The sequence below is a fragment of the Thalassophryne amazonica genome, chromosome 11, assembly GCF_902500255.1.
Source record: "Thalassophryne amazonica chromosome 11, fThaAma1.1, whole genome shotgun sequence".
In the NCBI taxonomy this organism is placed as follows: domain Eukaryota; kingdom Metazoa; phylum Chordata; class Actinopteri; order Batrachoidiformes; family Batrachoididae; genus Thalassophryne; species Thalassophryne amazonica.
In genome coordinates, this window is record NC_047113.1 from 68,158,081 (window position 1) to 68,170,211 (window position 12,131).

The 12,131-nt window shown below is 41.1% G+C and overlaps 1 protein-coding gene across 6 annotated transcripts in view; it reads left to right on the forward strand.

Annotated features, from left to right (window-relative positions):
- Positions 1 to 12,131, forward strand: part of fstl5 (follistatin-like 5) — a 661,980-nt gene that overhangs the window by 381,852 nt on the left and 267,997 nt on the right. For all 6 annotated transcript variants that reach the window (XM_034182069.1, XM_034182072.1, XM_034182073.1 and 3 more), the window contains exon 6: positions 3,192 to 3,312. In XM_034182069.1, coding sequence (XP_034037960.1) covers positions 3,192 to 3,312 — 121 coding nt within the window. The remainder of the gene's footprint in view (positions 1 to 3,191; positions 3,313 to 12,131) is intronic.

Below are 12,131 nucleotides of genomic sequence, written 5' to 3' on the forward strand. Positions count from 1 at the left end.
CTTCCCAGTGCTTCTTCTCTCCATGTTGAGCACGGTGGGCGAGGCTTCCGAACCATGAATATTTAAGGGCGTAACATGCTAATGACGATTAAATTCAGCTGCCGCATTTATCAAGAGCCGATCATTCGTACGCTGGGATTGGTCAGATACGAATGTTTCATAAATCACACGTGTGTCTTGTCGTAAGACCAATTGTGTGCTCAGATCTGCGCCTGTTTTTACGCAGTGTTGATAAATGAAGCCCAGTGTGTCCAGCATTATGGCTAATGATGTTAATGACAGTCACCATGCCACTGCAAGATTTGAGGGTCTTCGACCTCCACAGGCAGATGATAGAAGCTGAGGAGAGGCACAAGGTGATACTGGCTATGCTAATAATTTTGTTGTTGTTGCTGTTGTTCAGTGTATTTGGTGCACCTAGGTGGTACATGGTATCTTCTTGACCTTTGTGGGTTGTTGGAGGTCTTCACCATGTGTTCAAAGGAATGCAACACTTGGCTTTTGTGTTCTAGTTGTACAAGCACATTTTTTTTTATTTCAACTCCATTGTGATGGTAGATAGAGGCAACATTACAAAAAAGTGTCTTTGCCCAATTACGTATGGTCTTTCAGCTGCTGGTGTGCGCAAATAATTGTAGCAACAGGTGTACGAGACATTTGAGGCAGCTATGAATTTAAATGTTTTGCATACGATTCCTGCTTCATGTGTACTTCGTGCGCACTTCGACTAAATTTGCACTATGTGTGAAGGGGTCCTAATTCAATACAGACAAGTGACTGCAGGAATCTAAAATAACCAAAGATATAAACATTTAGTGTGAGCTTAGTCCATGCCATGAAATATTTAGGAAACACAGTTACAGCATCAAGGCCTGAAACCCTTGATCCACTTACATATCTTTCAAAAACCACCAGCTGAACCACAGGGAAGGATGGACCAGAGATTCCAGAATCAAGTTTTTTGTGAAAAATGGATAGCAGATGTCATACTTCTTAGTTCAGGATTATGTCAGATTAGCACCTGGCATGTCACTTAAAACTGCAAAGAAACATTTGTTGCATCACTTCAAATCAGGTACAGTATATTTGAGGAACACTGTGGTGTTGATGTGCTTCACCTCTGCAGAGATGTGATCATTCATGGCAGATTCTGAACCCATTTTCTAAAATATATTATTGAAAGAATATTCACTGTAAGCTGAATAAGGCTCCTTCAAGAGTTCTATACAATTTCAATGATAAAGGGAACCCCAGCCTACGCAAATTGTTCTGCTCTTACATCATGCACGGGATAAATTACCATAGAAATACAACCATCATTGTACACATTGACTATCAGGCAGTACCAAAGAGACGGCTGCTTCTTTAGTGTACCATTTGTGGTTTCTAATCTTTCTAGGCTAAACTTAAAGTACTGTATCCCATGACAGGTGATCCCTAAATTTTGTGGAAAGTCATGTGGGAGAGGAAGTTCACTGATCCAATAGAGGAGACATGATGTATAAAGCCATCCCTGGCGATCAGTAGTTTGACAGTTGATCTGGCATGATGGATGTTTTACTGCCAGGGCCGTGTCAATGATGCTTAATAGCATCATGTTTCAGCAGGATGATGATGAAACATGCAGTGGTTTCTGGGATGTTGTGAAAAAACTTCAGCATGTTCGTGTTCTTGCTGCAGTCACCTGACAGATAATACATCAGGGGTGGATCTCGTAGTGGGGTTGGGGGGGGGGACTTGGATTTGAAAGTTGTACCGCATTCTAAGGCAATCCTGGAAGCTAAATTCAGAATTTCCAGTCATCATTATTAATACACAATTTTCATTGTAAGCACTGGAAATCTTTCTACATACAGCAGAATTCATCAATCAGCCTTTGTTTATGCAAGACGTTTTCCCATATTTTAGTAATTTACCATCATTTTCGCATTTTTAATAATGCAACATCCAGTGCACACTTTCAGCATGTAAAAAGCAGTATCAAAGTACTATTTTGGAACTGCACCTGGTGTTGCACTTTTCTGAGGACCACTGCTCACTGGATGATGAGCTTCATACATGAGATGACTACATACATTATTCTTTTTGGATGTTCTCTGTATACCATAGAGATGGTTGCACATGAAGATCAGTGTACATCAGCACATCAACACCAAAAGCCATGCCAAATTCAAAGTCACACAAATCACCTTTTTTCCCCATTCTGATGCTTATTTTAAGCTTCAGCAGATATTGATCAGGCCTGTGTGCCTAAATGCCTCCACGTCTTGTCGGATGATTTGTTGATTAGGTTTTTGGTATAATGAGCAGTTGTGCGGGCGTACCTGATAAGTAGGCAGTGAGTGCAGCATGTTGACTTATGACACTGATTATACGTAGTGTAGTCTTACTCCCATCAGACAGTTCTCCATAATGATGTCAGGATGGCGTATAAGCCGTGTTTATATATTCTTGCAGAAAAGCTGTGCTTGTGCATTTCATTCTGAATTGATCAGTACTAGTAGTTACTGCGCCAAAACTGCTGGTGGCGCTGTGCAACATTTCATGACCTTCATTTCTTTGACTAAAGCTATACATAAGTATGATAAGCAAGGAGAGGTAACCACATTTGTGGTTGCATTTAAAAGGTCATGTCATTAATGTTTCACTACAGATGTACATTGGAAGTTAAATTATTGTTGTTGTGTTACAGCTATTGCTTTTGATAGGGATAGACACCTTCTGTCTCTATTTAGTAATGAAGAGAATAAAATGTTGCTTTGTGGACATTTTGGGATTAGAGTAGAAAAATTGTCTGACATGCATTTAATGTAACAACTCAAAATAACTAAAATTTGATATGGAAAACAGCAAATTAGGGGTTGACTCACTCACTCACTCACTCACCCATCTTCAGTTGCTTGACTCTAGTTTTATAAATCAGATGTAATTTCATTAATTATCACTTTAGTATTTGCCAAAAATGAGTTCAGATGATGCATCTTTGTGAATAATGCAAAGTATCATGTTGAATTACTTATTTTAGACATTTACAGTCACTATTTTTGCATTAAACATTAAAATATAGAATGGCACAGCTCGTGCCATACATTACTAACCAACACGTAAAGGAATAAAATAACCAAAGTTTCTCCTGAAGAAAAATGAATCTTTCTTGTACAACTAAACATCAATGCAATCTTATCTTGTAGGTGATTAAACAAGAAGGACTATCCAAGGACAAGCCGGAGTGCACACTGTTCGACCTGCTGAAGTACAATGACATCGATGATGATGAGCACCTGACGAAAGAAGAGTTTTACACAACATTTGGTAAGTTTAATTGTTGCTTTGTAGACAATCATTCTGTTTTTATATCATTTAAAACACACACTGCAGATTTGCTACATGTAAATAGTAATATTACTGACCATGAAAACAACCTCAGTATCACATAGGCAGTGGAAGGTTTGTTACTCATGATCAAATCCACATGCAGCAGCTGCTGCATGCACACAACTCTGTCATTTATCAATAGCTTTAATCTTTCAGTGATTTCTTACACATGATGAAGCTGATTGTTTAATTCAATTACTTCTCTATATGATATACAACTGCTGGGATTTAGAGGAGGTCAGATAGTTGGAGGATGAGGACAAGTAGGAGGGAAGGGTTGGAAAAATGCAGCCTTCAAATGTTTCACCTCAGGGAGCTGTGGTGGTCTTCTAATTCCACTTGCTTGCATGTTTTGTGCATGGAACTGTTTCTTCACCAGAAAATCTCTCATTTCTGAGTTCACCATGGAAGTAATAATGGACCAGGCTGTTCCAAACTTGATTCTTAAGGTTAATGGCACATGACAGTCTGATTTATTTCATGATATGTGGCATCCTAAAACACAGCCATGATTAATGAATGGTGGTTTCACACATCATGTGATTGGTCTGGACCTTCAGACTTTTCAGTTTGGTCCAAACGAAAATGGCAGGTGTGAAAGCTGCCTTGTACCACAGTCCAAACCAAAGGACAAACATTTTTTTTCTGACAAACAACGGTGATCTTGGTGTGGATAAAACTGAAGCAGGGTCCAGTGCATTTGCAGGGTGAACGCACTTTTTTGGATAGTTCGGACTTTTGGACAACTTATCGTGACCCATTAAACATTAAACTTATCGTGACCCATTAAAGAGAGGAAGAAAAGAGACAATAATTTCAATAATTTGCCCAATTAAACCAATGGCAAACTGTGCTGTTGTCTAAATATATCGAGGCTCATGGCAGACAAATGTAAATAGTGATCATTTATCCAAATGATTGACATATTCCTTTGATTAATTATTCTGTGTTCAAACTGACTTGTTTTTGTGTGTCTTCTAAAGGAAATACACCATAATGACAACAAGCTGACATCAGATGCACATGCACATCTATAAGCCAGTCAAGATCTATGTAGGGAGATGCAGCCTGCATAGATGATATCAGGTCATAACCACAAGTTCTCCTTTCCCACGCCACATTGACCACCTCTGACTGGTGAATCCCGATGTGTTCCCAGGCAAGTGTGGAAATATAATCTCTCCACCTAGTCATGGGTCTTCCCCGGGGTCTCCTCCCAGATGGACGTGCCTGGAACACCTCCTAGGGAGGCACCCAGGAGGCATCCTTACCAGATGCCCGAACCACCTCAGCTGGCTCCTTTCAACACGAAGGAGCAGCGGCTCTACTCTGAGCTCCCTACAGATGACCGAACATCTCACCCTTATCTCTAAGGGAGACACCAGCCACCCTCCTAAGGAAGCCAATTTCAGCCACTTGTATCCACGATCTAGTTCTTTTGGTCATGACTCAACCCTCATGACCGGTGAGAGTAGGAACCAAGATTGAACAGTAGATCGAGAGCTTCGCCTTTTGGCTCAGCTCGCTTTTCATCACAACAGTACAGTAGAGCAAATGCAACACTTCCCCTACTGTGCCGATTTTCCAGCCAGTCTCACACTCCATTGTCCCCTCATGAACAAGACCCCAAGGCACTTGAACTCCTTCATTTGTGGCAGCACCTCCCACAGTATCTTCCGGGGTACCTGATCATACACCTTGTCCAAGTCCAAAAAACACATGTAGAATGGATGGGCATACTCCCAGGCACCCCACACTGAGGTGGAACATCACCTCGCTGCGGGGGAAGGAGCTGGAGCTTGTGTGGGAGGTGGAGTGATACCAGTTAGATGTGGTGGGTCTTGCCTCCACGCACAACCTCGCTCTGGAACCACTCTCCTTGATAGGAGATGGACCTTGATAATAGGGTCAGTGTGTGCAAAATAATTTCTTGGCTGATGGAAACTATTTTACTTGAATTGCCAATGACAGTTGAAAACATTTTGACATAACCTTCAAATGACTCCACTGCGCCCACCACATACCAAATGTCTGTACTAATTGAGGAATGATTGTGTCATCCAGTGCAGAACTGTCCCCAGAGATTGGTCTGTAATTTGCCAGTACAATAAAACTCAAATATAATGGGTTGAGGTGGACCAGTGAATTTTGTCCATTATAACTGTAATCCGCCATATGTATAAATCGGACAGATTTCGCTCTATGTATAAAATGGACAAAATCTGTTATATCTATAAAACAGACAATGTTTTATGTATATAAGGGATTAGTTAAAGTCAGGAGGTGCCAAATGATCTACAGGGAATCCCCAGCACCAATTAGGCTCATGTATTTCCTTGATTAAATGCCTGACCTTGAATCAGGACATTCTGCATTTAATGAGCAGGTCAACAACTTCATCTGGAAAAAAATAAACAGGTGCCTTAAATAAGCAGCAGGCATTAGGTGCATTAATAAGATTACATCTGGAGGAGTCACTCTTTTTATAAGTCCACTGCAGAGGGGTACCTTAAAATCCTAAAGCCTGTTTTTTTTTCTTCTCCAGCTCTGTAACTCCGTGGCCAAGCAATAATGTTGACGTGTGTGACTCTTTTAAAGTTCTCCGTCACATCTTTAGGCAATTTGCCACAGGATCATTAGCTTTTTTTGGATTCATTTGTCCCTCAATGAGTTCCACTTCTTTATACAATCATCAACCTCCAAACCAACGGTATGCTTGTAATTTCCCCCCATGAACTGCAGGTCATTTGATCTCCTTTTTTCAACTCTGTGGTGTGAAGTGGGTCATATTTGTGGACTTTTCTGCCAAACAAATATAGCGAAGATGCCCTCATTTAGAATTAATCAAATAAGTGCATTAATTCTCTTCTCCAAAAGGGCTGATGTTTCAACTGAAAAGACTGTTGTTTCACTTTTCACTTGAAATTCCTTAGGATGTCTCCAGAAATACACCCTTCAGCTCCACATTCTAACAGCGTGGTATTTCAGAGTTCTTCAAAGGTGTCCCTGAGACTTTTATCAGTGAAATTCTGGCCAGTGTAAGTTATTGGACAGGTTTAATGGCCACATGTCAAGGCAAGAGACTTCACAGACTAGGCCAGGATGTCTCCCCTTTTCACTTCGGGGGGGCTCTTTGTCTCAGTGCAAAGAACATTATTTTATGAAAAATTATGTTTTTGTTGTTTGTGTGATTGACCAAAAAGGACATTGTATGTTGGAATCTAATTGGTAACATTTTCCCTTTCAGGTGAAGTGTGTTTAGCTGTTGTTGTGTACAATGCTATTGCTTGAATTGTTGATGCTTTTTCATGGTGAAACTTTTTTCCTGTAATCAATTGCTTGTTCTTAGGATGTGTTTAAGGAACGTTAATATTCAGTTAAAAGGTGCCTAAGAACAAAATGCATGTCAATATATTTAACTGTCTAAGTATGTGAAATGCCTCTGATTTTCCCTGCATCTGAAGCATGAGTGAAATTACACACCCATTTGGGTGGAGTGTCATGACGTGGAGCCCACTTTAAAGTAGACCTGCCTTGAAATAAATGTGGTCAGATTTCAGAAAGAAATAGCTGATATGTATTTATAAGACCCTTGTGAATGCAGTAAAGTAAATCTGTAAGCCCAAATTTGTAATTCAGCGGAGAAATCTTCATTTAAAAATGACAAATTTGCAGCTAAAATTTAGCCCTCTGTGAAAACAGTTTGTACAGCTGTATCATTTCCATGACGTCAGGGACAAGACGACGCGCTCCCTCCTTCAGTCCGATCCCGCATTGAAATTGATTTTATCTGTTAGTAATGTTACTTATACACGTCCTGGTTTCAACATCCAAAAGTAAGCTGCAATGAATGTGAGATACAGATCTGTGTGCTCAGATCAGCAACGACATCGACAGCGGGCGCCATTCTTCCTCTCCCACTCTCTGCCTCCACTGTGCTTATTAAGTCTGCAGGCTCGTTAACAAGCTCGTTAACCACCGACGCGGGCCACTCACACCGCCCGTGTCTGCTTTGCAGCTGGTGTTGTGTCAGATTCAGCGCACAACACCGGCATCACTTCTCTGTCTACTGAATGGAGCTGCAGCACACTTGGCACAAGTCCTGAGATTACGCTCGCTGTTTTAACGCGAAGCAGCCGGTACACCTGTTGCTGCAAGGAGAGACTTCTTGCGGCAAAATCCACAGCACCACACGTCTCGGCAATCGGAGCCCCAGAGCTCCATGGACGCTGAGAGAGGTTTATATATTTTTAATGACTGGGATTCTTTGCGGGTCTCGCCTCCATATCCCGCGATGGTACCGGAGGCGAAAGACAGTAGATTTTCATTGCGATGCCACTCAATCAAACGGGCGTATGAAAAAGTCCCCCAAAATAATTTTCAAGCACAAATAAAAGAAATGTGTACTCACCAAACGTGCCGCAAGACAGTAAGAAGTTTTTAAAAAAGTAGATCCTTCCGTATAAGACAAGAAAAAGGTGCAGATGCAAACTGACGTAAATCCACAAATTACAGTTGGCGCACAATGCATGCTGGGAGAGAGGGTCTTCTCCGTGAAGTCTCGGCAGCGTCCATGATGAGAGGGACAATTTGCGGAGGCCTAAATCTTAGCTGTAAATGTGTCATTTTCAAATGAAGATTTCTCCGTTGAATGACAGATCTGGGCTTGCAGATTTACTTTACTACATTCAGAAGGATCTCATGTGTAAATGTAAGTCATTTTTTGTTCAAAAAATCTGACTGCATTTTTTTCAATGCAGGTCTCCTTTAAAAGTTCCAGAATGAAGCTGCTCACTCTCTTATTCTGGTTTTTACCCTCTCTCTTTCTGCTCACTTTCTTTTTCTTCTCTCTTTTTGCAAGCCATTTAGGGCCGAAACAGGCCCAATGAGCTTCAAGCTGCCACGTGGCTTCATCCTTTGTTTCATGAATTTTGGTAACTGATAATTTGCCAGCCTGATAACTCTTTTTAAGGCTTGTCAAATTTTTCACCTGTATACGAGGGCTGTCAATAAAGTATAGGTCCTTTTTATTTTTTTCAAAAACTATATGGATTTCATTCATATGTTTTTATGTCAGACATGCTTGAACCCTCGTGCGCATGCGTGAGTTTTTCCACGCCTGTCGGTGACGTCATTCGCCTGTGAGCACTCCTTGTGGGAGGAGTCGTCCAGCCCCTCGTCGGAATTCCTTTGTCTGAGAAGTTGCTGAGAGACTGGCGCGTTGTTTGATGAAAATTTTTTATAAACCTGTGAGACACATCGAAGTGGACACGGTTCGAAAAATTAAGCTGGTTTTCAGTGAAAATTTTAACGGCTGATGAGAGATTTTGAGGTGATTCTGTCGCTTTAAGGACTTCCCACGGTGCGAGACGTCGTGCAGCGCTCTCAGGCGCCGTCGTCAGCCTGTTCAAGCTGAAAACCTCCACTTTTCAGGCTCTACTGATCCAGGACGTCGTGAGAGAACAGAGAAGTTTCAGAAGAAGTCGGTTTCAGCATTTTATCCGGATATTCCACTGTTAAAGGAGATTTTTTTTTTTTACCAACACCTGAACCTTTTATGCGTTGGTCAAGCGAGTCAAGACAGACCTGCCAAGCGCCTCAGCCCATCCTGCCGGCAAACCAAGCCGAAACTGCACCTGGTATGACCAGGCAAAACTGGTTCAACCCCAGAACCAGGCAAGCTCAGGACAAACCTGTTCCATCAGCGACAAACGAGATCGGATTGGTCCACATCTTCAAGGGATCAACTAAGTGGCCCATTAAAAGTTCCAGCAGGGCTTTTTCTTAATAAGAATAATAATTTGCTTTGAAATTCATCACTAAATTGAAATTAGATTTATTTACTTAATTCATGCTTATCTTGCTGTAATTTTTCTTTTATTGTCATAAAATGTGTGGCATCTGTTTACTCCTTATGTTTTCCATAAAAAGAACAAAAGACATTCTATAATTAAACGTAATTAGTATTTACTTTGAAATATGAAATGTAAGATGTGAGCTGTCAGTCTTTTGCTTTACTTTAAAACATATGCACACACGCACGCACACACAAGAACACGCACACACAAAGAAAATACAAAGTTGTGATGATGTCAAAATTGGAATAATCTTTGTAATCCATTCACAAGTTGACTGATTGCTTCAAAGCTTTCACCCACTAGGTGGATGAATAAAATTTGAAAGTACCATCTGAGCCAAAACAACCAGGTCACAAATCATGTGATGAAGAGGTTGGAATCTTCCTTCATTAGGAAATATAATGATGACAGGTGTTGTATCTAAGAAACACCACCAGGTTGCTCTGTTGTTTCCTCATCATGTTTTTGTTCATGATTCCTCCCCGTCTGACATTTTCAGTCTACTCAATATCCTCTGACATTATATCTTCCAACATTTGGTTGGCTTGATATATTTAGCAGTTGAAGAGAATTGTAATCAGCCCTCATCTCATCACGTCTTTGCATTTGACGCGATTCTAAAGCTTGCTCCACAAAAAAACAAGCAGTAATCTTGTGGTGTCTGCGACACTCCATATATGAATGTGTAGGAGAAAAAGGCCTTCTGGCAAATCACAGAAAGAAAGGATCCCCAGCCAATCCGAGAAAACTTGTACTTCCTCGAAGAGTTGAGTTTCTCCAACTCGAACTACTTTCAGTCAGTTTTTAGATCTCATTTCCAAGCTTCCAGCTTAACTCCTCACAAGGAAATTGGATATTTTTACTTAACTAAATCTCTCTGTCTGTGACAGATTATTTGTACCTTTCTCTCTAGTCTCTCTTTTATTTATTTATTTATTTTTGCTTGTGCCACTGATTGTCTCTTCAATGGGTTTCTGGACAAATACATACCGTAAATGACAGTCAATATTTCAGGTTTTTCAGTAAAACAGATAAATATCAGATCTGCTTTGGCAACTCCAAACAACAAGGGGTTGAGCCAAAAGAAGATTATTCGCTTAAAATGTGACTGATGTTCAACTCAGGTGGTCTATTTCTTGATAATTTAATCAGTCATTGCAACATTGTGGTAGTGAAGCCAGCCTCCCATCACCATTTGGCCCCAATTTTCATATTGATTCCAAATGTCAGGCCCAATTTATTACAATAAAAGTCCAATGTTTATTTCAAGAATCTGTATGCTCATAGAGCCATGTGCCTCATTGAGCCATGCTCTCCCCTGTTCCCCGGGTGCATCCACTGCAGACTGACAGTACATGATTGCTGCCCCTTCCGGCCGCATTCACCCCACTCCAATGAAACTGCTCACCGCTCACTCCAAAACAATATACATTGTGCATTATATTTTAATTTTAACCTTTCATTGTAGCATGGTATCAAAATAACTGAAGAGCCAAATCCACTTTCAATCAGAAATTATTTATTTCAAGATGTGCTGACAAAATGCAAACCAAAACCATCTGTAAAATTAAACTAAAACACACTTTACCCCTATCTTCACAAATTATATCTGAATTTGCATGTTTTGTGGATTACAATGTTTACTGACATCACAGGCTTATTAAACATAGTTGCGGATGGGCAGCTGATCTAGTCTGTGTAAGCCTGATCCCGTCAGATCTCAGAAGCTAAGCAGTGCGGGGCCTGGTTAGTACTTGGATGGGAGACCTCTTTGGAACGCCAGTGGCTGTGTGTGTTTCTCCAGTTTACACTGGAGTTGCGTCAGGAAGGACATCTGGCGTAAAACTTGTGCCAAATCCCAATGCGGATCTGGCTATATCCACTGTCGTGACCCTGAACGAAATGGGAGCAGCTGAATGGTCAACACCAGCAACATAGTTGCAGTTGGCTGGACTGAGAGTGCATTGTCATTCCCTTGGACATTCCCTTGGACAATGCACTTTTCAAGTGCATTGTCCAAGGGAATGTCATGCCTGGGAATCAAATTCAGGTCTGCAATGCGGATCTGGCTATATCCGCTGTGGCGACCCTGAACGAAATGGGAGTAGCTGAAAGGTCAACACCAACAACATAGTTGCAGTTGGCTGGACTGAGACAGTGCACTTGAAAAGTCTTGGCCAAGGGAATGTCATGCCTGGGAATGCAGATCTGGCTATATCTGCTGTGGCGACCCTGAATAAAAAGGGAGCAGCTGAATGGCATCTCTGGGCATAGTCCTTCACAGATGACTGTTGGATGAACTACCAGAATTGTGACACCAGAGATGTTCAACATCACTAAATGCAGTTGTATACAACTGCTCAACTGCTCATGGTACATTTCTCAAGTATGGGATTAAGGACCTTGCCCAAGGGCCCTTAGTGAGCAGAGTCATCTGTTACAACCATGCTATCAGTTGCCATAACTGTTGTGGGACAAGGTGTAGGTTTGGAGGAAAATGGTGGTAAGATTCCTCTCGAAGCAGGCCAGGGGTCACTATATGGCAGATGATGTTTTACTTGATGACAGATTCTTTAAATAAATGCCTCCTTTTCTTCACTTAATGCCACTACAGACCATTTTCTCAGATACCTATACAGCTTGGAATTGCAAATCAAACCATGCACCACAATTCCTCTCAATGATGTTCAGAGTACCCTCAGAGATGAAATACCTTATCCTGTGAACATTGGTGACTCCAACTTAATCCTTGTTAACAACAACATTAATAATGATGTGAATTAAATCAGCTGTCTAGCAGGGTCACATTAGGGGAACCTAACAGATCCAGATAATACAGCTCTGAAATACCTGCAGGAAACAACAAGAACAGAAGGGCTATAGCTTATCATAACTTTG